Source organism: Balaenoptera physalus, assembly GCF_965194825.1.
Source record: "Balaenoptera physalus genome assembly, chromosome: 6".
In the NCBI taxonomy this organism is placed as follows: Eukaryota; Metazoa; Chordata; class Mammalia; order Artiodactyla; family Balaenopteridae; genus Balaenoptera; species Balaenoptera physalus.
Genome location: NC_138885.1, coordinates 92,762,916 through 92,788,388, shown reverse-complemented (window position 1 = coordinate 92,788,388; position 25,473 = coordinate 92,762,916). Strand labels below are relative to the sequence as shown.

General features: G+C 43.8%; 1 protein-coding gene across 4 annotated transcripts in view; it reads right to left on the bottom strand.

Moving 5' to 3' along the window:
* The window catches only part of KIAA2012, a 126,173-nt gene extending 100,955 nt beyond the window's left edge, over positions 1-25,218 (bottom strand). For 3 of the 4 annotated variants that reach the window (XM_082466983.1, XM_082466985.1, XM_082466984.1), the window contains exons 1-4: positions 17,644-25,218; positions 16,170-16,454; positions 2,508-2,667; positions 284-439 (exon numbers count right to left, since the gene is read on the bottom strand). In XM_082466983.1, the coding sequence (XP_082323109.1) occupies positions 284-439; positions 2,508-2,667; positions 16,170-16,454; positions 17,644-17,727 (685 nt within the window). In that variant the 5' untranslated portion in view covers positions 17,728-25,218. The remainder of the gene's footprint in view (positions 1-283; positions 440-2,507; positions 2,668-16,169; positions 16,455-17,643) is intronic. The other variant, XM_082466986.1, reaches the window with a different exon arrangement.
* Between the last annotated feature and the right edge of the window lie 255 nt (positions 25,219-25,473).

The following is a 25,473-nucleotide window of genomic DNA, read 5'->3' as shown; positions in this document are numbered from 1 at the left end:
CATATATATATATATATATATATATATATAAAATATATATATATACATATATATACATACATGTATATATATACATATATATGTATAAAAATATATATATATGTATAAAACATTCCATCATTGCAGAAAGTACTATTGGATGGTGCTGGTCTAGACTAACTCCCTCATTTTACAGATGAGGACAATGAAACCCAGAATTCCTAGACCTTATTTTGGAAAACTTCATTTTAAGCTGTTAAAAATCCAAGTATTTGAGGTCTGGTTTGATAAAATCAACATGTACCTTGTTCCAAAGATTTTCCTGGTTGAATCCAAAATGGAGGGAAGACAGGCAGGAGATGGTATTTGGGGGGTACACCTGAAAGATCCTGTTGTGGCCTGAGATTCCTTGGTACATTAAGTTGACTTTCCTGGAGCAGCACAGAATCCTTGATGTATCCTGAAGAGTAGGTCAGGAGTTATTGGTAGAAATAATGGTTGCCAGCCTAGAGGTCTTGCTGATAACTACAAGGTTCCCCACTTGGATTAGTCTTAGCTTTGGACATTGCCCATTAAGGAAGACAACTAGAAGATGCGAGAGATTAAAAAATCAGATAGAAGCCGTAGAGGGTTCTCTGTCTAGTGTCTTGGGTGCCTCTGGTCCTGTGCCACATATATACTTCTTCCGCTCCACCATTCCCAGGAATTGGGTCCCCCTCATGGAAGAAACATGGCTGCTTCTTTGGGGTTGGGTAAAAGGCACCTCCTGCCTCGGGAGGAAATCTAAAGGTTTCTCCTGGATATACCCTGCTTGCTTCTGCAACCCCCATGATTTTCAGTCCATTCTATAAGTATTTATTGAGGCCTTATCAATGGTCCCACCTCTCTGCTGGGCAGTAGGGTGGATACAGAAAAACCAGACATGGGTCCTTTTTAAAGGCACTAATAGTCTGTTGGAGAGACAAAGCTCTCCTGTGCTCTACGTGTGTGGTCCCAAGTGTCAGTGTTATATAAGGCCAGAAAATGAGGAGCTCAACATTGGCTGGATTTGTCAGAGAAGCCTTTGTAGAAGACGTGTGCCTGAAGGGTGGTGAGGATTTATCATAGGAGTGGAAAGATGGGACCAGAGAACATACCAGCATCACAAAGGTGGTGAGCTCTGAGATTGGAAGGAAGGGGGTGGCAGAGTCCACTGGGCCAATGATCTCATATCCCAGTATTGTCTTTGCTCCTCCAGCTTGAGAGTCGCACCCTCAAGAAGGCCTTTGGTGAGGAATTATGGCAAGAGGCCCAAGAATGCACGTACACATGGACCTTTCCTTAAACCACACATTGTAGCTACATGACTTTCATAGAAGGGTCTGAGACATTTTTTGATGTTAAGAGGGGCTCTCCTCCTTGAAGACGTTGGGCTTGGGCCATGGGGCGGTGGCCTGCTCTGCCCTCCGCCCCACCCAACAATAAACATATCTCTGGTTAAGGGGCTCTTTCTCACAAGTGTTAGATAAATGGAACTGCCTGGAACCGTGGGTCGGCCGTGAAGGGTAAACCAATTACTGGACAAACCCACATCTCTCATTTTCCTTCAAGTCATCACTTATTGGGGAGAGAGTTGTTTTCTCTCCTTTCCCGAAGTAAACCTATAAAGCAAGAAGAAAGTCAGTTTTCCTCTGGTCCCGTCTGTTTGTTGGTGCTGAAGAGATGGCAACTAGCTGAGTAGGCATTGGCAAATCCTACTGCCCACGCCTCTCTTCCCCAATAGGTTTGCCAAATAAAATACGGGATGCCCAGTTAAAATTGAATTTCAGATAAACAACACTTTTTTAGTAGGAATATGTACCAAATATTACAAGTGTAACTTCTTTGTGCGTGCCTCTGTGTGTATGTGTACGTGTGTAGGTGCTAAATCTGGCAACTCTAATTCCCAACCATTGCCTGTTTTTATTTTTAAGCCATTACAGAGTGTGTTTGGGGTCTCTGTTCAGCAGCGGGGTGTCCGTCTCACTCCTGGGTGGGTTGTGCTGGAGAGCCACCTTCTTTGAGGAGAAGGCCTAACATTTCTACGTCCTGGGGGATCTGAGGTCCCTCTGAAGGGGAAGTAGGGGATGTTGGGAAGAGGGTGGCCCCTGGGGTGTGGGGAGGATCTGGCTTCCGGTCTCAGCTTTGCTTTTGGCTGAATGACCTTGGACAAATTACTTTGCCCCTCTGGGCCTCTTTTTCCTTCTCTTGTAAAAGATTGGATGGCACTGGAGCATCTGGAGTCTCTGCATGGGGAAGCTTGGGAAGCACGTTCTGCTTGGGATGCAGAGCGTGAGACTGTTGAGAGGCAGTAGAGGGAAGGCAAGACTTCAGGCTGCACTCCCTCCGCACACGTGGGGGAAGCTGACGGGCGAAAGGTGCGATGGCACAACTAACACAGAATTGGGCCTGAAATTCTGCTGTTTCAGACCTTGATGGAAAACACACTCTCACACCAGAATACGAGGCGGGGCGGCTCAAGGTGCACCTCCTCCCATGTCCCCACTGACCTGCACATTGGAGCCTGTACATGGTGTCAGGAGGCCACGTCCGCAGGAGGCCGCGGAGGTATCTCTTGGCTGAATACCCAGGCTGGATCCGCCGTAGGCCCTGGCTCTCTGGTTGGCTCTGTAAGTGGAGGTTCGGCTGCCAGGCTCTGTCCTGCTCTCTCTGTGGGGACACCAGTCAGGAAACAGCATGGCTGCTGAGCTGGGAGCCTCGCAGTGATACAGGCGGGCTAGCACAATCCTCATCAGTAATCCGGGAGACTCCCGGAAGGTGCTGGAAGGCACCAGAAACAGATGCCTCGGCCAACAGACATAAACCAAGAGCCCACCAAGCAAAACTCTGAAAGGCCCCTGTGGATTTGCAGTTGGAAGGAGAAGGAGAAATGAGAAATACCAGATCCCATCTTGAGATAGAACACCAGAAAAGGATAAAGAGCCTCAAAAGAAAACACATCATTTAGTTCAGCCTGTGGAAATCGTTTTAGTATCTTAAAAAGTGGCCCCGTATGGCAATGAGAAAGCCAGGTCGACAAATCAGCATCAACATTCAATGTTTGCAATATGAATAATGGGACAGACAAACTCTGTCTGTGTCCACGAGGAGCATGGCATTTTGAAAATATCTGGCTCTGCTGCATTTCGTTTCAGCCAGGGAGAAGTTTCTGGGAACCTACCTGCCAAAGTCACTATGCAAGACATCATGGGAAATAAATGTGAATAATAACATCTTACACTTGGCTAGGGCTTTATCTTATACAAATAATTTTCACCTCATTATAATCCTTTAAGGTGGACAAGTTAATATCATAACCACCTAAATGAGGCAGAAACTCTCTAAGGGTAATCAGTTAAGCACAAGAATAGCAAACACGTGGTCCTTGTGTTGACATCTCTCCTCATCCCTGTTGTCCATGGCAGACATCACCAATCAATCACAGCACTCTTGACTGAAGAACCGATTGTGATCTGAGTCTGCTTTTTCTCTGGAGAAAAAGCGACAAATAAGGCAGATTGATAACTAATATATAAATTGACTAAAGGTGAAAAAAAAAAAAAAGCATGGCTTATTATTCAATTGGCTCTACTCTCTCAGAATTTGTTAATTAAATGAATGCTTGGAATCCAAGCACGGAGCATCACCTGGCCCTTGATGTCTGGACAGTTTATGTGGCAAGTACTTCAAGTACAAAAAGAGCCTGAAAAACTCAGCCCCACATAAATCTTGAGGCTTTTTCCAGAGGACATGAGAGAGGGAGTCGTAGGGAGGGCAGTGGACACAAAATGACTTAAGTTCTTTCACTCACTCCATTTTTTCATTTGGTCATGCAGTAAAAATTTGCTGAGCACCTTCTACGTGCCAGGCACTGTGTTAAGCCCTGGTCTATGGAGCCATTAGATCCAAGGCTTTTTCTGGATGAATTGGAACTTCATTTCCTCCTGTAAATCTTTGCTTCCAATGACTTCCCTCTAAATGTGATAAAACCAAGCCTCCTCTGAGATGCTGTAGCCCTGGTGCAGATGGCATGACGCCCTGTCTGATCTGGATAAGAGTCCCTTGTTTTTCAGTAGGGGGCATTTCTGAAGCACCTGCTTGGTTCTGTAGCTTTACTCGGCCACTTGCTCGATGTGGCAGGGAGTTGCCGAGAAGAATTAGGGAGTCCCTTATCCTGGAATTTGGCACATCTAGGTACATTTTTGCCTTGAGTTTGAAAGCTGATCTTGGCCTCTGTATTAGTTTCTTACTGCTGTTTAACAGATTACCATACACTTAGTGGCTTTTTATTATTATTATTATTTTTCGGCCGCGCTGTGTAGCTTGCGGGATCTTAGTTCCCTGACCAGGGATTGAACCTGGGCCCCTGGAGTGAAAGCGCTGAGTCCTAACCACTGGACCACCAGGGAATTCCCCGCTTAGTGGATTTTTTTTTTTAATAAATTTATTTATTTACTTATTTATTTTTGGCTGCATTGGGTCTTCGTTGCCGTGCACTGGCTTTCTCTTGTTGCAGCAAGGGGGGGCTGCTCTTCGTTGCGGTGTGCGGGCTTCGCATTGCGGTGGCTTCTCTTTTTGCAAAGCACAGGCTCCAGGCACGCGGGCTTCAGTAGTTGTGGCTTGTGGGCTCTAGAGTGCAGGCTCAGTAGTTGTGGTGCACGGGTTTTGTTGCTCCGCGGCGTGTGGGATCTTCCCAGACTGGGGCTCGAACCCATGTCCCCTGCATTGGCAGGCGGATTCTTAACCACTGCGCCACCAGGGAAGTGCCCTTAGTGGCTTTAAATGATACAAATTTGTTATTTTACAGTGCTGGAGGTCAGAAGTTTGAAATGGGTCTCACGGGGCTAAAATCAAGGTATTACAGGGCTTTCTGGAGACTCTAGGGAAGAATCTGTTCCTTTGTTTTTTCCGGTTTCTAGAGGCTGCCTGCATTCCTCGGCCTGTGACCCCTTCCTCCATCTTCAAAGCCAGCAACATTGGGCTGAGTCCTTCTCATGCTGCCATCTCTCTGGTTCTCTCTTTTGATTCCTTCTTCCGCTTTTAAGGATCCCTGTGATTATACTGGGCCTGCCCTGATAATCCAGGATAACCGCCTTGTTTTAAGGCCATCTGGTTAGTAATCTTAATTCCATCTGCAACCGTAATTTCCCTTTGCCATATAACCTAATATATTCATAAGTTCCAGCAATTAGGTTGTAGACATCTTTGGGGGGCCATTATTCTGCCTACCACAGCTTCTTTAAGTTTTTTTTTCTAGTTTTCTGGTTCCTGTTCGTAATTTCTCAAATTATGCCTGTGAAGTTGGTTCATAAATTTCACATCTCATTGGATTAACTGAAGTACTGCGGGAGGCCGCAGGCCTGCTTAGGTTACCAAAAAGCTCACTCAGGGTTAAATCTATTCACTCATTTCCAACATGTAGAATAATAAGTTAAGCGGAAAAAAGCAAGGTATTAGAGAGCATGTATAGTACAACTACAATCCCATAAAAGTTTATTTTATAAATGTATAATCATGATGGTAAGACTGGAAGAAAATACATTAAAATTCTAATAACAGTATTAGGGTGTTGGGCATAAGATTACAGATAGTTTTTTCTTCTCTCTTTTTTTATGGAATCAAAATTTCAGTAAAATAGATTATATTATAAATGGAAAACACGTTAAAAATTAATGTATTTTATTGCACCCTCCGCCCTTGCATACATTCTCCATATTTTTCTATTCCTTCTCCAACATTATCCTGAACCTCTAACCACCAAAATTACTCTAAAACATAAAAGGAGGCAGAAGGGAGCCAGGAAGGGAGTTTCTGGAACAGGGAAATAAACGATAGCAGGAGGCTGGCTGCCGATGTTTCCAGACTTCTCAGGCCTGCCTTGGCTTTGCTAATCAACCCCAGCTTTTGGTTCTTCTGAAATGAGTAATTAGTGAGCAGAGAGGGGTCTCTTATCCACACTCCACTGGGAGTGCTTCCTCTAACGAGGGACTTGCTCTGGCCCGCCAACTTCCTGGTGCTCCCCCGGCCTCCATGTGCAGAGGGGCAAAGGGGCGCCCTTGCATCTGTCCGCAGCCCCACGCTGGCTGTCATGGCCACCCCACCTCGGTCCTGGCAGGCAAGGGTTTTCAGAAGATGGAAGGAGCCCATGTGTGCAGTGCTCTTGCCCAGCAGATATGCGGTGGCAGGGTGCCAGTGTCCCCAGGAAGACAAGAAATGCCCAGATCGCCAGCTGTCATTGTACCACAGAGGGTGGGCAGCCTTTGTGTGCAGGAGTCAACAGAGAGGTAAAGAGAGAAATCCAGCTCTCCCAGGGCTGGCAGGCAAAGCCCTCTGTAGTTTGACCCCACCCACTTCTCCAGGTAAGAGCCACACCTGTCTAATTACTCTGACTTTGCCCACTCTCTCCTCTGGGCTTTCATTGATCTATGCCTAGAGGGTCGCTGTCCATTTATTTTTTACCACAAGACTCAGCTCAGATTCTACCTCCTCCAAGATGCCACTCTCGATTTTCCTAGTAGGAAGCAATCTCAGTCTCTACCATCTTTATACTTTGACAGCATATTAATAAATTATAGCCTAGTTCCTCTCATGGGCTGCCTTGTATCAGGTATCACAGGAGCACAAATCTGCCTACCTGACCACATTGTACACCCAGCCCTGCTGGGTAGAGGTTATGACCTCCCACTGCCACATCCTGGCAACTAATATGTTCATCTAACAACTATCTGTTGAGAATTTGCCATGTGTCAGGCAATGTTCAAGGCACTATTTAATAACTATTCAAGATGTTAGCTCAATGGAATAGAAATCCCCCAAATGTCTGTACTTTCCTGCTGACCACCTGTACCTCGAGCTGCCCACTCCAGTCAGAAGTCCTCCTCTCCGGAGGAGCACAGCTGGTGTCTCCTGCCCCTTGGTCAGGCTTGCCGGAGTTAGTGTGCCCTGGCAAAGGCCAAGCCTTATTAGAACAGAGGGTAACCACCATTGTTGTTGCACCTGTGCAGGTGTGCCTGGAGCCAGACTTGGGGCTGCCAGGTGAGTGCAACCAGAGTTGAGGTGAGGGTGAGGTGGGAGGGGAGAGATGTGTGTCCACTTGCAGCTGTGCCTGAAAAGTCTTCTCAGCCCCAGCCTGACTTTAATCAGCCTCGTGTAAACACTGCCACTTTCAGCTAGCTCTTTGCTCTGCAGGTTTAATTTCTGAGGGTCTGTACAAATGATACTGTCTCTCCCACATATCTTTGGTGGCCATATGTTCCTGAGTATCAAGCCATTAAGAAGAGAATCATAAAGTGGTCTGAATTTTCCCATAGTTACAATGTTGTAACAGGGTTTGATTCTCAACCAGACCGTTTAGCATCAAAGATTTGACCAGCCATATGTCACAAAAGCAAAGAAGATACAACAACTAGAAATGAAAACAGAAAAAATTAAGCTTCAGTTTCTTTAAGAGCTCAGTTTGCTTCAGTCTGAATCCTGGCTCCATTATTTACTAGCTGTGTGGCTTTGGGGAAATTACTTAACCCATCTGTGCCTCAGTTTCTTTATCTGTCAAATAAGGATGATAAAAGTACATACCCTGCATGCAAAAATAAATGAAGTTGGATCCTTACCTTGCATCATATACAAAAATTAACTCAAAGTAGAATAAACTTAAGAGCTAAAACTATAAAACTCTTAGAAGAAAATGTAGGGGAAAAGCTTCACAACATTGGATTTGGTGATGATTTCTTGGATATGACACCAAAAGAACAGGCAACAGAAGAAAAAATAGATAAGTTGGACTTCATGAAAATATAAAGCTTGGGACTTCCCTGGCAGTCAGTGGTTAAGACTCCGTGCTTCCACTGCAGGGGGCACGGATTCAATCCCTGGTGGGGGAAGTAAGATCCTGCATACCACGTGGCCAAAAAAAAAAAAAAAAAAAAGAAAGAAAGAAAATGTAAAACTTTTGTGCATCAAAAGTTTTACACTAGCAGGAGTGAAAAGGTAACCCACAGAATGGGAGAAATTATTTGCAAATCATATATATCTGATAAGGGATTAATATGCAGAATGTGTAAAGAACCCTTACAACTCAAAAACAAAAAAACAAACAACCTGATTTTAAAATGGGCAGGGCTCCCTGGTGGCGCAGTGGTTGAGAATCTGCCTGCCAATGCAGGGGACACGGGTTCGAGCCCTCGTCTGGGAGGATCCCATATGCCGCGGAGCAGCTGGGCCCGTGAGCCACAATTGCTGAGCCTGCGTGTCTGGAGCCTGTGTTCCGCGGCAGGAGAGGCCGCGATAGTGAGAGGCCCGCGCACCGCGATGAAGGGTGGCCCCCGCTTGCCACAACTAGAGAAAGCCCTTGCACAGAAACGAAGACCCAACACAGCCATAAATAATAAATAAATAAATTTAAAAAAAAAAGAAAAAAAAAAATGGGCAAAGGACTTGGGTAGACAATTTTCCAAAGAAGAGACACAAATGGCCAATAAGCACATGAAAAGATGCTAAATATTACTTGTTACTAAGGTATGCAAATCAAAACCACAATGAGATACCGCTTCACACCCATTGAGATAGCTATTATTTAAAAAAACCACAGAAAATAACAAGTGTTGTTGAAGACTTGGAGAAATTGAAACCCTTGGGCATTGCTAATGGGAATGTAAAACGATGCAGCGACTATGGAAAACAGTATGGCGGTTCCTCAAAAAACAAAAAATAGAATTACATATGATACAGCAATTCTACTTCCGGGTATATACTCAAAAGAATTAAAAGCAAGGACATCGACAGGTATTTGTACATCCAGGTTTATAGCAGCATTATTCACAATAGCCAAAACGTGGAAGCAATTTGTGTCCATAGACTGATGAATGAATAAACAAAATGTGGTATATACACGTAGTGAATCATTTTTCAGCTTTGAAAAGAAAGGAAATTCTGATACATGCTGCAATATGAACGAACCTTGAAGACATTATGCTAAATGAAATAAACCAATCACAAAATACTGAAAGGATAACTATATATTATTTCACTCATATGAGGTACTTACAGTGGTCAAATTCATGGACACAAAAAGTAGAATGATGGAAAATAGGGAATTACTGTTTAATGTGTAGAGAGTTTTAGTTTTGCTAGATAAAAAAGTTTGGGAGATGGATGGTGGTAATGGTTGTATAACAATGTGAATGTACTTACTGCCACTCAACTGTATACTTAAAATGGATTAAAATGGTAAATTTTATGTATATTTTACAACAATAAAAAGTACACACAATGTTGTTGTGAGGATTAAATGAGATAATAAGTATAAAGTGCTTAGAATGGTGATGGGTACAATAGTATTACTTAAGTGTTAGCCTATTACTTAAGTGTTAGCCGTTATTATAAATATTCTCTATCTAGTGGTTATACAAGGGAACCAATGGATGAAATACATAAAGCCAAGCCTACTGGATCATATATATGGCTTACTTGAACATGTTACCTGACGACCCAGATTGGTTTTAATGAAAATCTGATTTATGTTCTGATTTGTGTAATAAAGGATTTTAAGGGATGTGTTGGAAGACCAAGATCCCTTTAAAAAAAAAAATACTGTTGGGCTTCCTTGGTGGCGCAGTGGTTGAGAGTCTGCCTGCCAATGCAGGGGACACGGGTTCGAGCCCTGGTCTGGGAAGATCCCACATGCCGCGGAGCAGCTGGGCCCGTGAGCCACAATTGCTGAGCCTGCGCGTCTGGAGCCTGTGCTCCGCGGCAGGAGAGGCCGCGATAGTGAGAGGCCCGCGCACTGCGATGAAGAGTGGCCCCCGCTTGCCACAGCTAGAGAAAGCCCTCGCACAGAGACGAAGACCCAACACAGCCAAAAATAAATAAGTAAATAAACAAAGTAAACAATGCGTTTAAAAAAAAAAACATTAAAAAAAAATACTGTTAAAGCAGGAGAGATGTTTCTTTTCCCTGGAGCATGTGGAATCTTCAAAATTAGGCCCTCTAGGGACTAAAAGTGGGGCTTTGGACTCAATTGTCCAGGCTCCAATTCTAGCTCCACCACTTAGATGTATAATTTGGGGGAAGTTAATTAATTTCAAACCCCCATTTTTCCTACTACAAAATGGAACTAATGGCGGCACCCAGCTCATTAGCTTGTGCAGATTGGGTGTGGTTATAGAGATTAAATGCCTGGCCTACACCAAGCACTCGACAAGTGTTAGCTATTACTGACAATACCTTTGACCTCATCATTACGGATGACCCATGATTCTCTCCTGGTCTTTCCTACTTCTAGGTTTATCAAAGGCTGTAAGTACAACTGCTCAGGAGCTGCTCAAATGGAGTGCACTTGGCAGAATGAGTGCAGTCAAGCCACTCTTTCTCCGCTTGCTGCTTTGGTACCTCCTAGAACCTTGCTGACAGCCATCAGAGCACTTCTTAGGGACACCATCAAACCAGTAGCAGGTAATTGATTAGGACTTGCAAAGGGAACTTTGTCTTCCTGATCTTTGGCTGAAAGGATAATTTATTATTCTTCCTATTTTTCTGTATCTTTCTATTTTGTATAATGAGCTGATGTTATGATTAGAGTGGAAAAATAAACTTTATTCAAAAAGTATAACTTATCACAATAGTACTTGATAAAATAGTAGTCTGAAAGTGCCTTCATGGGTTGTATATTGACTGAAAACACCAACTAAAGAGTTAAGCACCTTGAGTACTGAGATGTGGGGAGAGATTAGGCCGTATGCAACCAGCGGAACAAGGTTGACAATACTCTTAAATGTAATCACACTTATAAGGGAGATGGCAGACGCAATACAATCTCGGTTGAAACCAGCTACAGTAAACTGAATCCTGTTCATGCTTCAATGGGATAAAGAAATGGGGGGGCTTCCCTGGTGGCGCAGTGGTTGAGAATCAGCCTGCCAATGCAGGGGACACGGGTTCGAGCCCTGGTCTGGGAGGATCCCACATGCCGCGGAGCGGCTGGGCCCGTGAGCCACAATTACTGAGCCTGTGCTCCGCAACAAGAGAGGCTGCGATAGTGAGAGGCCCGCGCACCGCGATGAGGAGTGGCCCCCGCTTGCCACAACTAGAGAAAGCCCTCACACAGAAACGAAGACCCAACACAACCATGAATAAATAAAATTAAAAAAAATAATACCTAGCATATATATTAAAAAAAAAAAAAAAAGAAATGGGATGCTCTGTGAACTGAATTTTTAAAACAGATTATTTCTAATACATTATTTAATCAATGTACCATGGTGGACATGTAAAAAATATCACCGGATTTGCAAAATTTTAAAAATATAAGAATAAGAAATATGAAAACAATGTGAGAATTGTTTAAAATTTCCAATGATTTGAGAGGTACTTGAGGTTTCTGCTATGCTTCAAAAGCATCATTATGAGTATCATTTAGATACTACCCCAAATTATGGTTATTTAGATTTCATAGCTATTTGATTTTTAAATATGTGATGGGAAGCTGGACGAATTAGAGGCCTCAGGAAGAATGGTTTTAGTTTTGGGAATGTTTGAACCGTATTTCCTTCTGTTTTAAAAAAAACCAAACAAGCAACACATCTGTGTGTATCTAGAAGTGTAAGAACTCTGACACCTAATCTCTCGATTTAGCGCATTTATCTTTGCTCATTAGGAAGTTGGGCCATCAAGAAAGTTAAAGAGTAGGTGTGTGTTGAGCTATAAAATGAAACCCAGATGGATTGCCACATGCATGTCATTAGATCCATATGTAGAACTGGAGATGGTGTGAGATGCTTTAAAAATTTAATTCACCTTCCTGCGACAGCCTTGATTCTCACAGGTCTGAGTGGATCCTGCGTTGTGTAGGTTTCCTGATTCACAGTTTAGCCAGGAGAGATCCTTCTGTGAGCAGCGCTACTCTATTGGTTACCCATCCTCCCTTTTATTTCCCTCCCCACTTTGGCTCTTTTACTTTGAGTGTGGTGTTTTTAACTCTTGGAGTATACTATTTGGATGAAGAAATACTGATCCCGAGGAACAGATGGTGTGGTTATTGCGGGGCTCAGTTTACAGCACTGTTTCTATTCTGTTTCCCACCTGGCTCTCTAGGGTTAACCTGGCCTTCCCTTTCATTGTCTACCTCCTTCAAAGTCATAGTTTTGTTTTGTTTTTTGTTTTTTTCTGGATAGGTAAGAAGTGGATTTACTTAGAGAGAAACACTCCATAGACAGAGTGTGGGCCATCTCAGAAGGCGAGAGGCACGGAAATATGGCATGGTTAGTTTTTATGGGCTGGGTAATTTCATAGGCTAATGAGGGGAAGGATTACTCCAACTATCAATATTTTGGGGAAGGGGCGGAGATTTCCAGGATTGGGGCCACCACCCACTTTTTGATCTTTGATGGTCAGCCTCAGAACTGTCATGGCGCTGGTGGGTATGTCACTTAGACAAATTTTTTACTTTAAAAATTCCATGACTTAAAGAAAATAATGTTTGGTGAAAGGATATGTATGAATAAAAATATGACGTATAGTCCCACCACCCATGGTTAAATTTTGATGTGTATCCTCCTTCTTGTATAACTAATTTTTAAAAATTGGGATTATATTCGAGAGGTGATGTTTTGTACACTGTCTAGTTTCGAATGCTGGTGTAATTATCTATGTGGCTGTATAAATCTTGAGTGAATTACTTGAACTCTCTGTGCTTTAATTTCCTTACCTTTAAAATGGAATAATAATAGTACCTACCCCTACAATTGATAGAAAGCATATTGAGTTATGCAATGGAAAGCACTTATAACAGTGGCAGGAACATAGTAAATACTCAAAAAACGTTAATGAACTTTGCTATTTTTAATATGAATACTATTTTATAACCTGCTTGCAAAAAATACACTGTATTTTCTCATGTTATTCATGAATAATACATGATTTTATTGCCTGACCCCAAATCCATTGTATGACTGTACTTTATTTAATCACTATCCCATTGTTGGACATTTATTATTTTCAATGTTTTGTATGGTAATAAATAACCCTGTAGTAAACATTCTTGTGTGTAAATCTTTGGCCACATCTCTGATTATTTCCTAAGGCAACTTCCTAAAAGTAGAATGCTAAATCAAAGAGTATTAGCCCTTTTTAGGTTTTTGCCAAAATGCCCTCCAGAAATGTCATGTGAATTTGTACTCCTAATGTATGAGACATCTCATTTCCCCATAGCCTTCCCAGCACTGGATATTATGTTTAAAAGTTTCTTGCCAGGCTATAGTTTTCATAATCAGATGGTGCTCTGTAGCTTCCAAAGCTCTCCTCTTCTGAGGTGTTCATTGTCTTTTTTTTTAATAAATTTATTTATTTAATTTATTTATTATTTTTGGCTGTGTTGGGTTTTCGTTGCTGCGCGCGGGCTTTTTCTAGTTGCGGCGAGCGGGGGCTACTCTGTTGCGGTGCACCGGCTTCTCATTGCAGTGGCTTCTCTTGTTGTGGAGCACGGGCTCTAGGCTCGTGGACTTCAGTAGTTGTGGCACGCAGGCTCAGTAGTTGTGGCTTGCGGGCTCTAGAGCGCAGGCTCAGTAGTTGTGGCGCATGGGCTTAGCTGCTCTGCGGCATGTGGGATCTTCCCAGACCAGGGCTTGAACCCATGTCCCCTGCATTGGCAGGCGGATTCTTAACCACTGTGCCACCAGGGAAGCCCGTGTTCATTGTATTTAATTCCAAATCCCTCTTGGGTTTTTTTCCTCCTATTTTAATGTACCATGTCCTCTAATCTTAAATTCCTGCCTTATTACTATTCCAAACTTTTTCTTTCCTTTCTCATGTCCTCACACCATTTCCCTTCTATTCATTTGGAGTGAGACTACAGTGTCCTGTTTGTACAGTTACATGTTGTAAGTCCGGTAGATGGATACCTCAGGAAGACAGACACTTTTTTTTCATGGAGCCCAAGTCTGACTAAAATTGAAGCCATCCCCAAACAGACTCATCTACTTTATAAAGTAATAAGATCACTGTTGCCTGGAATATTTAAGCCCTATAGACAAGCATCTGAAAGCTGTGGAGGGTATTCTTGCTCTGGGCAGTAAGTCAGCCTACATATCAGTGTCCAGCCAGGAAAACAGAAACTACTCTAAATATTTAAGCATAGAAGGAATTTAATTCAGGTAATCGGTTACACAAGTGAATAGAGAGCTCAGAAGCCAAAAAGATGTTGAGGCAACACTGAGATTAGTAACATCAGGAAGCCAGTCTGACCCCTAGGCGAAAGGGCAGAGGAAGGAGCTGGCAGGGTCACCTGGAGGAACCTGGAGCTACAGCGGCCCTGCTTGTCTGTTGGGAGCTGGGCCACAGAGGTGATGCGGGTGCTTCTCACCACTACAGGTAGAATGGGAGGGGAGAAATACCCGGGCTTTTTTCTTCTCCCTCTCCAATCTCCTTCCAGTGTCTTCCAATGGCAAATTCAATTAGAAGCTGGTTGACACAGATGTTTGTGGAATTATACGCAGCCTGTGGTCAACCCCACTGTGATGCAGAGTAGAGTAAGGTAAGGGTGAGGAGTGGATGTGAGGGCAAACACGCCAAGGCCTGGCACAGAGACTCCTGGAGGCCTTCCAAGTCCACGGACAATAGGGTGAAGTGCAAAGCATGCTGGCCCTGGAGAGTAGGCAGCCTTGGGTTTGAATCCTGGCTCTGTCATTAACTAGCTCTGAGATCTTGGCCAAGTCACTTAACTCCTCCGAGCCTCATTTTCCTCATCTACAAAAGGGGGCAAGAAAAACCATATCTCACAAGTCATTGTGAAGATTTAATGAAATAATAGCTGTAATATAATACTAAGCATTCAACAACAATTGGTTTCCTTTCATCCAAGAATTTATGATTTTTAATACAAAGGGCAATTGGGCATTTGGTCAAGGTCATTAAGCTTCTTTGTGTTTTGAAAGAGGAAAAGGAGCAGAGGAACTTTCCTTTTGGAAACTCTGCCTTGGTGGGGTAGGTGATAAATTGCTCAATAATGATACCGGGGGATGATCTAAAAAACATTGACGGTATCGTGCATGATCGATTCATTCATTTCACAAACATTTATGGGTACTCACTTTTTTCTGGAAACTAAGATTTAGATGTGGTTCCTGCCCTCAAGGAGATGGTAACCGTTGGACAAAGAGATGAACTGCAATGTATGATGGTATGGGAATGCTCACAGAGGAGGGAGCGATGGGATAGCTCTGTCTAGGGAAGTGGGAGAAGCTTCAGTGGGCGATGACATTGGAGTTGTGTTTTGAAGGATGAATAGGAGTTTTCCAGCTGTAGAAGCATGTGCAAAAGTGTAGAGTCACAAAAGGGCATGGGATGTTAGTGGAATGGTGAGCTCTTCACATGGGTGGGGCCTTGAGGGGTCCATAGTCATGGCGGTGGTTAGAACAAGTTGCAGATACGGCTAGGAATGGAAGAGAAAGCCAGTGCTTGAAGCGCTTGGTACAAGAAGTTAACGACTTTATCCTGTGGGGAATGAGAAGCCAGCAGAGACTTTTAAACTAGGGAGTCACCCACCATCTATAAGCTAGAATTTCACGAAGTGACACATTGTCCCAGCCTCTCTCATGGCCTCAACCATAGGGCTGATGCGTGTCATTATATAAAGCAGGGGCCACGTATACATCTCATAAGACATTAGAGAGTATCAATCAGAAAAATGAGCACAGGGGTTTCCCCTTAATATTAAATTCAGAGTGGAGAAAGTCATTAACTTATCCTGCAGATGCTGAAGGGCTCAAGGTAAATATTTAAAATGTTCTCCTCATTTCCACAAAGCCAAGAGCATCAGAGGTGTGATCGTGATGCTTGTGGCTATGAGACAGAACTTCAAGGATTCTGATAAAATGTGTGCCAGCCCAGATCTGTCTGAATGCTGGAAAGGACTTTGTGTCATTCTAATGGAAAGGAAAACACAAAATGATAATAATATAGCCCTTTATGCTTTTCAGAGCCCTTTCACATAGATTATTTCATTTAAGCCTCATGACAATTGTGTACCGTGAGTACAATCCCATTTTAGAGATGAAGAAATGGACGTCTGAGGGTTTCATACCTTCCTAGGGTCTGCGAAGAGGTTATATCCAAAGCTGCAACTGGATTTCTAGAGACACAGACCGGGGCCTTCCCTGAACCCTGGACAGTGCTCTGCCTACCTGTCTCCTTCCGTATGCCAGGATGGCTTCTTTGAGGTCCTGAAGTGTGCACAGTTCAAGATCCAGCCTCTTCCTGTGGCCTTTGGGGCAGTAGGAGCCTTTTCTCCTCTCTTTGGGGGTCCATGCTGATATGGCTAAGCCTTCCGAGTAGAGGATCAGGGCACCCTTTCTAGTGCTGAATGTTTTAGGAAGAAGGAGGCTCCACATGTGCTGGTCGGCATTGCCCTCATCCTGCGGTTTGCTGACCAGGATATAATCTTCTGGGGACTTCCAGTTCAAGTAATCCTGCAATGGAAAGAAACCTCCTTGATTGGTCCACAGTGGAAGGCTCTTTTATAGCAAATACTGCTTGGGCAGGTGTTTTGACGTGTTTTTAGTGACTGGTTTTCTCTGAATTGCTCACATGGTGTCACAGAATACATTCACGCTTCTTGGCAACTGTTTTTGTTCTCTGCCTCTCCGAGTTAGTAGAACCTAGGTCACGATTCTATTTTACCCTATATAACTTTCAGGAGAGCCATTTATGCCTGGAGGCTTAAATAGGGTAGAGTGTAGCTTCCAGGCCAGTTAAAATTTCCTGGTATGCAAATAAGTAGTCAGGATTACCAAGGGCAGCAGATACCTTTGAAATTAGACCTGGACCAGCTGGCAGTTTAAATAGGAGAAAACCATTCCAGCCCATCACTTCAGCTGTACACAGGGAGAATTTCTATACATTCTAGATGCTATGTAACATTACCTAATTTGGCTGTTTAAGAGCCTATAAAGTAGTTACATATCTTGTAAGTAAGTAAATGCCATTGGCCACAGAGGTCCTTTGAAAATTTATATGTCTTTTAATACAGTGAAAGTCAAATATCATGACAAACTACAACAACAATGGAAATCTCTGTGTGATCCAAAAATTTTCAAAGTACCCCCAGTGGATTTCTTATTCCTGGCAGGATTCAATGAAATAAAATTCCAGTACAACAAGGGAATTTTGCTACCTCTTTAAAATCTTCTAAAATGAAAAAAAAGTTTGCCTATATTAAATGTGAGTCCTGGGGGTTGAATTCCAGAAGGTTCAAGGAAGCCATTGAATTGGCACGAACATTTCAGCATTTCAACCACAGAGCATGATGTCTAAAAACCAAACAGCCATCAGCTTGCCTAGAACACAGGTGGAAATTCTGGTCTCGTACCAAACCGCCCAAATTCTAGACAATTTGGAATCTCCTCCAGTCTAAAGCAAATGAGGCTGTAAGTCAGTGTGTGAGGGGGGAGGAAGAGGGCCCCAGTGGCAATCTCTGTGTGTCAAGCAAGCTATCTTATTTTCTTGAATTTAAGGAAAGGAGGAGGGACAATCTCCCAGTGACCCCCACCACTGGACCAACAAAACAAACCAAAACACACAGGGCTCAGCCCCAAATGAAAAAATAGAACATTCCTCCTCCACCCCCAAAATATGCTTTTATTCAGCTGTAAGACTCACCTCTGGTTCAAAATAGACTTCTAACTTCTGTTTGTTCTGGACCAACTTCCCGTGTCCCCGGCTCAGGAGAGAGAGGGTGAACATATTTTCCCTCTGACCACCCTTCTCAAGGGCAGTTCATCTTGGTTTTGAAGGCTGAAAACTGGTCACACCTCAAGATTTCCTGACCTCAGCAGTGAGCCCAAGAAGACCACAAACACTGGGCCTTTTATTAAATACATTTTCCCCTCATACAGCAGCTTCTTAATAACAACCAGTCACACAGTTTAGACAGTGTGTGTCTTTGTCGGGAGAAAAAATAAACCGCAAACCCAGACTCCTCAAGCCCTGGATTGTCTACTCTCTGGGCAACCTCTCTCTCCCCTTCGCCTGTGCCCTTGTTGTCCCCTGGTCCTGTTGCTCTGTTACCGGCCTTGCGCCTCGGCAGATCTGGGCCATAGAACCATCCTTCTCACTGTGAGCGGAGGTTGTTTCCTGGTTGCTATGGCAGCACAGGGAAGTGAAGTCCCTTAAGCCGGACTAGGCAAGGCAGGGACTGCGGGGAGGGAGGGTCAAATGGACATCGAAGGGACCAGGTTCAGATTTCAAGTCCTGATTTCGGGATTGGGGGGGCGGTGGGTATGTTGGGATATTTCTTCTGTTATAGTATTCATCTTGCTTTTAGAGAGCGTCTCCCCCTTCTCCTGATATGCGAGCCTTTCACTGTCAAGTGATTATTAACAGACTCAGAGGAGTCGTCTAGGTCACCTAAAGCGACCTGTGACGTTTTCCTTGGCTGAGTTCCAGGGTCTCCTCAACTGGACAACAGTCCTCTTGCTGGTGGTCGCTGCTTTGCAGGAGTGAGTGGGAGAAGCTGCCCAGTGAGTGGACACTGGGAATCTCCAGATTCCTTTGCATACCTGGATCTCACTTGGGCACCTCCCATCTCTAGAGGGAGGGGGTACTTGGGAGATGCGGGTGGGGACATTTTTGTTGTCACAATGACTGTCCACTGTCCTGCATAATGAAGAATAGTCTCACTCCGAATGTCAATGGCATCCTCTTTGAGAACCACTGCTGTGGCCTAGGCTGCTTGGTTCTCCTTGATACTGACACTGTGAGGAGGACAAAACTGAGGGAAGAGGGTCAGGGAACAAAGAGACCTTTTTGCTTATCTAGGACTCTGCTTTGGTCTGGAAAAGCGACCTGCCTTGTCATCTGTCATCAGAGCCTTCAGGGCAGTCCCGTGGGAGCGCCGCCTGCTGACCTGGATGAGGAAGTGCAGCTGGCCCCAGGCCCACTTACCTTTAGATCTCCCTCTGTGGCTGTCACTTTTCTCGGAGGCAGGCTCAAGTCTCATGAGGAAGAAATAGAGGTCATCGTGTATAATTAGATCGGGCTTATCATGGGGAATCAAGTCAGTGAATGCAGAGGTTCAAAACAGAATTTAGTCAAAATCCAAATGGATACCACTTCAACACCCATTAGAATTGCCTGTTAAAAAAAATAATAATAATAAAAACAAGCACAAAAAGCCCAGAAAATAACAACTGTTGCTGAAGACGTGGAGAAATTGGGATCCTTGTGCACTGTTAGTGGGAATATCAAATGGTGCAACAGCTATGGAAAATAGTGTATGGCAGGAACTCCCTGGCAGTCCAGTGGTTAGGACTCTGAGCTTTCATTGCCAAGGGCCCGGGTTCAATCCCTGGTAGGGGAACTAACATCCCATAAGCTGCGTGGCCCAGCCTAGAACAACAACAACAAGGACAACAAGAACCAGTATGGCAGATCCGCAAAAAATTAAACATAGAATTACCATATGATCCAGCGATTCCGCTTTTGGGTATATGACCCCAAAGAAGTGAAAGCAAGGACTCAAACAGATATTTGAGCACCCACGTTTATAGCTCCGTTATTCACAATGGCCAAAATGTGGAAAAAGTTCAGGTGTCCACATTTTTTTTTTTTTTTTTGCCATGCCGCATGGCACGTGGGCTCTTAGTTCCCCAACCAGGGATCCAACCCGAGCCCCCCACAGTGGAAGCACGGAGTCTTAACCACTGGACCTTCAGGGGAAGTGCCCAGGTGTCCACCTGACAGATGATAGATGAATGGAAAAACAAAATGTAACAAACATATACAATGGAATATTATTCAGCCTTGAAATGGAAAGAATTTGGATACATGCTGCAATATGGATGAACCTTGAAGACATTATGCTGAATGAAATAAGCCAGTCACAAAGGGACAAATATTGATATTGTATGATTCCAATTATATGAGGTACTTTTGAGTAGTCGAATTCATAGAGACAGAAAGCAGAATGGTGTTTCCCAGGGGATGTGGTAAAAGGGAATGGAAAGTTAGTGTTGAATGGGTACAGAGTTTCAGTTTTGGAAGATGAAAAATTTCTGGAGATCGGTGGTGGTGATAATTGTACAACAATGTAAAAGTACTTAATGCCAATGAATGGTACATTTTAAAATTATTAAAATGATAAATTTTATGTTATGCATATTTTAGATTTTGAGTTAAAATCTAAAAAAAATGTAGAGCAAAGAAAACAAAAACTGAATTTAGTACTTTATAATGTGAAAGCCAATTGATCAGCATAATTGTAGAGTGAACTCCTCACAGCAGATGAGACAAAATTCTACAAAATGCGGGTTCCAAATAGTTTCCCAGGTCTTAAGCTACAGCTGCTCTCTCCCATCCCCTTCTCCATCCCTTCAAAGTGCCAAAAGGACCCTTCAACAGAGCTCTACTGGGAGATTACTATATGTGAGATGTGGTCTCTGCCCTCAAGAAGCTCCCAGCAGGGTGAGAAGACAGGTGCGTGTGAGCCCGTATCTGAAAGATGATGTGACAAGGTGATATGGAGGTGGAAATGAGTAGGTGCCCTAGGAAAGAAGAGGGGGTGGTGGTGGGATGATGCATGGTGGTGGGCCTTGTAGAAGGTCACGAAGATGAGGGATATTAGAGGTGGGCTTTAATGGACAGTAGTGGATGGTGAGGAGGGAAGATGAGAGAGCATATTGCAGGAGGCATGGAAAGGGAAGTCTAAGATCTCTGGGGAAGGGACAACTTCTTTGGTGTAGCCACAGCCTCGGGTCCCATGGACAGAGATGAAGCTGGAGAGACAGGCCAGCTGGCCAAGGCCATGAAGGCCACATGTCCTTGCGAAGGCACCTTGGACTTTATTCTTCAGGCATGGTTTTTAAAATGGGGGGTGATGTGTTTCTACCTGGATTTTAGAAAGATAACTCTGAGAACAGTATAAAGGATGGATAGAATGAGGGATGTTAGCTTATTTCATAAAGGTGAACTTTTAGGACCTTGCATCCCAGGCCAACCTTCCCTTGGGTGGGAATGAATTTGTCAAATAGGCCAGGAATAGTCACTTGCTAAATGGCCTTTGAGAGAGACATAGAAGAGGAAACTCCATACCAACTGCAATGAAATATAAACGTTGCCATTTTGAAAATGCCATTGCTCAGGGAAGAGAAGTAAGGTAGCATAAGAGAAAAGTGACGGAGTGCCTGGGACCGGAATGAGAGCCATTGTTGTCATCCAAGGAATAACTCCAAGTTTTTCCATCGGAAATTCTTCCTCTGAGCTCACCTGGCTTGGAAATGTTAACTCACCTATAAATGGTGAAGTAGGTCCCCAGGAAGTGATCTTTCTGAGTCTAGGTTGAAGGAGCATCTCACCTGGGAACATAGCCAGGTGCCCATCTGGCCCTCCCAATGCTGTATAGCAAGGCTGCTAGGCCCCTCTGGGGTTGCAGTCTGGGAGCAGCCAGACCAGAGCCCGAAGTGGGCCTCTCCTAAACTGTCGTGTTTACATCCATGCTGTTTAATATGGACAATGAACAGATGTACAGATCAATTAATAGACATTTAAAAGCATTTACTCCATCCCCACAGCAGTTTATGGAAAGTGCATTTAGAAAGCAATCGAAGTTATTGCTATTCTAAAGTGGTAGGGGATCCCAGATGAAAGGCCCTTGTAACTGGAAAGTATTTATAACTCAAGAAGAAACCCTCCACACCCATGTTATATAACACCAACACCATCTCCTGGCATGCCTGACCTGTCAGCCCATGCAGCATGTCTGTTTAAATTACTCTGTAAATTCTGTAGGGTGGAGACCTTGTTTTTACGGTTTGTAAAGCATCACGAATAACCATGGTGCTCTGTAAATAAATAGAAACCACATGAAACAAAGAAAAGAGATGTTATTCAATGGCCATGTCCCCAGAGCATCCAGGAATTTGTCCCTTGCTCCAAAGTGCTTTGGGGTAAATGCATGCCACGCTGGGGAAGTAGCCTGTGGGATGGTGCCAGGGTCCTCATCTCCCTTTAAAGGGCAGTGTGAGAGTGTGGTCTAGGAATTGTAGTCACCTGCACGGGCAGCCTACAAGAGGAATTGTTGCTGTGGTCCTTGTTACTCCAGGAGGAAGGACCAGGGCACAGAGAAATTAAATGATTTGCACAAAGCCACGGATGAACCAGAGGCGAAATGAGACCTTGTCCAAATTTGGTCCTAATCCCAGCCTATTGTTCATCCCACTTCTGCAACAGAGCAGCAGCTATTCATAAGTAGCTACATTACATCATGGCTAATATCCACCCCTCAGGAAGCTGCTGACTGAGGCCATCACAGCGCCCTCTTCCGCCATGAAGCTGGTGACTGGACCCTGGATCTGTGTCCAGCTACTGTGACCACCTCAAAACACTCATATCTCCCTAACCTTGTTTCTCCTCACTTTAGTTTGCAAATCTAGTTGCAGGGGAATCTAGGAAATCACATTTTAAGCTTTCCAGCCTCCTACACTGGAGGGAAGGTCTAATGAAGGTTGGTAGAGCCGTCTGCGGTTATCTGCCATAAGCACCAAAGGCGAGTTGTATGAAAAAGTCCAAACAAAGGATTTTTAAAAATATGGGCTGTGTATATGACAGTCAGCATGGCCTTGCATTATTAAAGCTCTTTCCATTTGCTTGTGTTTTATACTCCCAACTAGACTGTAAGTCCTTGCAAAGAAGGGGCCACATCTTATAATTCTTAATACTTCCCATAGCACCCCTTACATATAGTAACAACTGAATAAATATTTGTTGCTTGCTTTTAACATGTGCAGCGAGATGTGCAATGATCTTGAGCCAGTATGAGAGATATATGAAAAGAAGAGAATTAGGTCAAAGCCTGTTTCAGTGATTAGTAGTTTGCCTGTAGTACAAAGCTCAGAGTCGTAGGTCAGAGACACTGACCAACGAAAACTTGGTATTTAGAGACTGAAGGGCACCAAGAGAATCAGTGTGGAAGACACAGAGCTCTCAACTTGTTGGAAGGAGCACAGACTTGCTGAGGATAAGTTCCTTGGCTTGTTCAGAGGCTAGGGTTAATTTCTCATGTAGCCCAGGTCAGGTTTGAAAGAATAAAATGCAAAAGGCAATCAGGAATACTCTAGAATCATAGCAGGGGAGAAAGTGTCAGCGGTGGCTCTGCTCCCTTCCTCTCCTTATGGAAAAATTATGACCACGTGGTCCGCCTAGTTGAGTAGTGAGAGGGCTGGGGATCTATTTACTTTAGATCTTTCTGAAGAGTTTGCTTTGGGAGTCTAAAGTATTTAGTTATGCTTTTGCTCAGGACTTCATTTTATTAGTAGGAGTGCTCACAGTAATTCCAAGCTTTTAAATTTATGGTGGAGAGATAGTAAGTTTAGAGAAGAAATAAAAATCACACATTCTTCGTTCTTTCGTAACATGGGGGAAATCAATCATTATTTTGGCTAGCGGCTCAGTCACTAGGGGCAAATGTAACAGACCTTCATAGGAACCAACTTGTGAAGGGTGATGAAAGCAGTGGCAATTTCAGTTCTAAGTGGAGAATCTCAGAGCAGATGCCATTCATCAAAAGTACACGGATTCTGATAACTTAGAACCATTGACTATTAGCGTAAGAAGGTAAAATGCTTTACTTATGAGGTTAGTATGGTGGTGGGTAAATGTTTTCTTTTGATTTTTGTTAAATATTGGTACAGTGATGCTTATTTAATTAACAAATAAGATGATTTATGTAAGGCACTGAGTGTAGTGCCTGGCCCATAGTATGTACTCAATAAATAAAAAATATATATATATATATATATGTTTTTTTATTGGCGTATAACTGCTTTACAATGTAGTGCTAGTTTCTGCTGTACCGTGAAGTGAATCAGCTCTATGTATACATATGTCCCCTCCCTCTTGGACCTCCCAATTCGTCCCACCCTCCCCTTCCCCGCTGTGTCCACATGTCTGTTCTCTACGTCTGCGTCTCTATTCTTGCCCTGCAAATAGGTTCATCTGTACCATTTTTCTAGATTCCACATATATGCATTAATATATATTTGTTTTTTTCTTTCTGACTTACGTAACTCTGTATGACAGACATAATTGCATCACACAATTGAAAATACACATGGATTCTCTCCCTGCTATTAGCACACAGTAGTGAAGTTTTGTTGTGCAAAATGATGCTCTGAAAGCCATTTTCTCACACTAGGGAATCTCATGTGTAGTAGACAGTAAGTCGCTGGGTTGTACAACTAGATACTTCTTTGCCATCTGGCTTCCAGTTCACTCTAAACTCTATGATGAGAATGGTTTTTACACTTACTACTACAGAGTAAAAATTGTGAGCTGTCTGCTAATCATTTTAGAGATGTTAATTTGATAACATGTGTCTTTTCAGGGACATTGTATTGCATAACGCAAGGTACACAAATACCTCCCCACTATTTGCCCACATTAGTGAGGTTTTGATGAACAAATCAAAGTCCTCACTCTCAGCCTAGGAGGGGAGCAGCCAGGGAGCTGGAGTTGACAATCTGAGGAAGAGGAAGGGGCATCAGGAAGCCTGGGTTCTGGGAGAACTCCCCCTCAAGGCCCCCATTGCTAGAGGTCACTTTGTGAACCCAGGAGCCCCTAGCCCACAGGTAAACTGATTGCCTGTTACTCAGCCTTTATAGTTTCCTCTGGGAAAGTGTTCACATCTTCCCGAGAACTGAGTTAAGATGCAAGTCCCTCTGCAGAGATTGAATTAACCATGCTGTGCAGGAAGGGGACCCAGAGTGGATCGATCCCTGGGTTTGGGATTGATGGGGGAGAAATGAGGGAGAGGAAGAGGTGGGGCAAGACGGAGGATGGTTTCCCTTGGCATGTAGGTCAGAAGGCCCGTCCACAGCGGCTTTGCCCATTTCCCCATTTTCCCAGACAGCCAGCCTGTGCCCATGCTCCTCCAGGCAACAATCTCAAAATGGGGCAGAGGTTGCTAACCTCGGGCTGGCCCCAGGAAGTTCTGTAAGTATATGTTTAAGGAAGGAGGGGAGCATTTCCTTCTAATCTCGCAGAGCAGACCCACCTGGGGCAGCAGAGCCCCTTCTCAGAGGCCAAAGACCAGATATAACTCTACTCCTATTGTTATAACAAGTGTGATCAGATATGGGCAGTGCCCTTTGCAGAACCTCATGCTCCTAGCCAGCCCTTGTTCATGCCCACCTCTGATGCCAACCTGCTCTACAGCAGGTGTCCGGGGCCAGTTATTAGTCAAGCAGGTCAAAGCCTGTTTCAGTGTACCCATCTTTGAAAGGGTACATTCCAATGAGATAGGCTGATAGCAGGGGTAGCTTTTCAGATTTTACCATAATCCTCCTCTTGGTTCGCTGTCTAGACGTAGTTAGGTGCACAAAGGGTTAACAGGTCTCGTAGGACTCGGCTGCCAAGTACACTTAATGCTCAGTCCAGCACTCCCGGCTTGTATTCTTACGCTGCTGGAGTGGCCTGTTCATGGCATCTGGTTCCCTG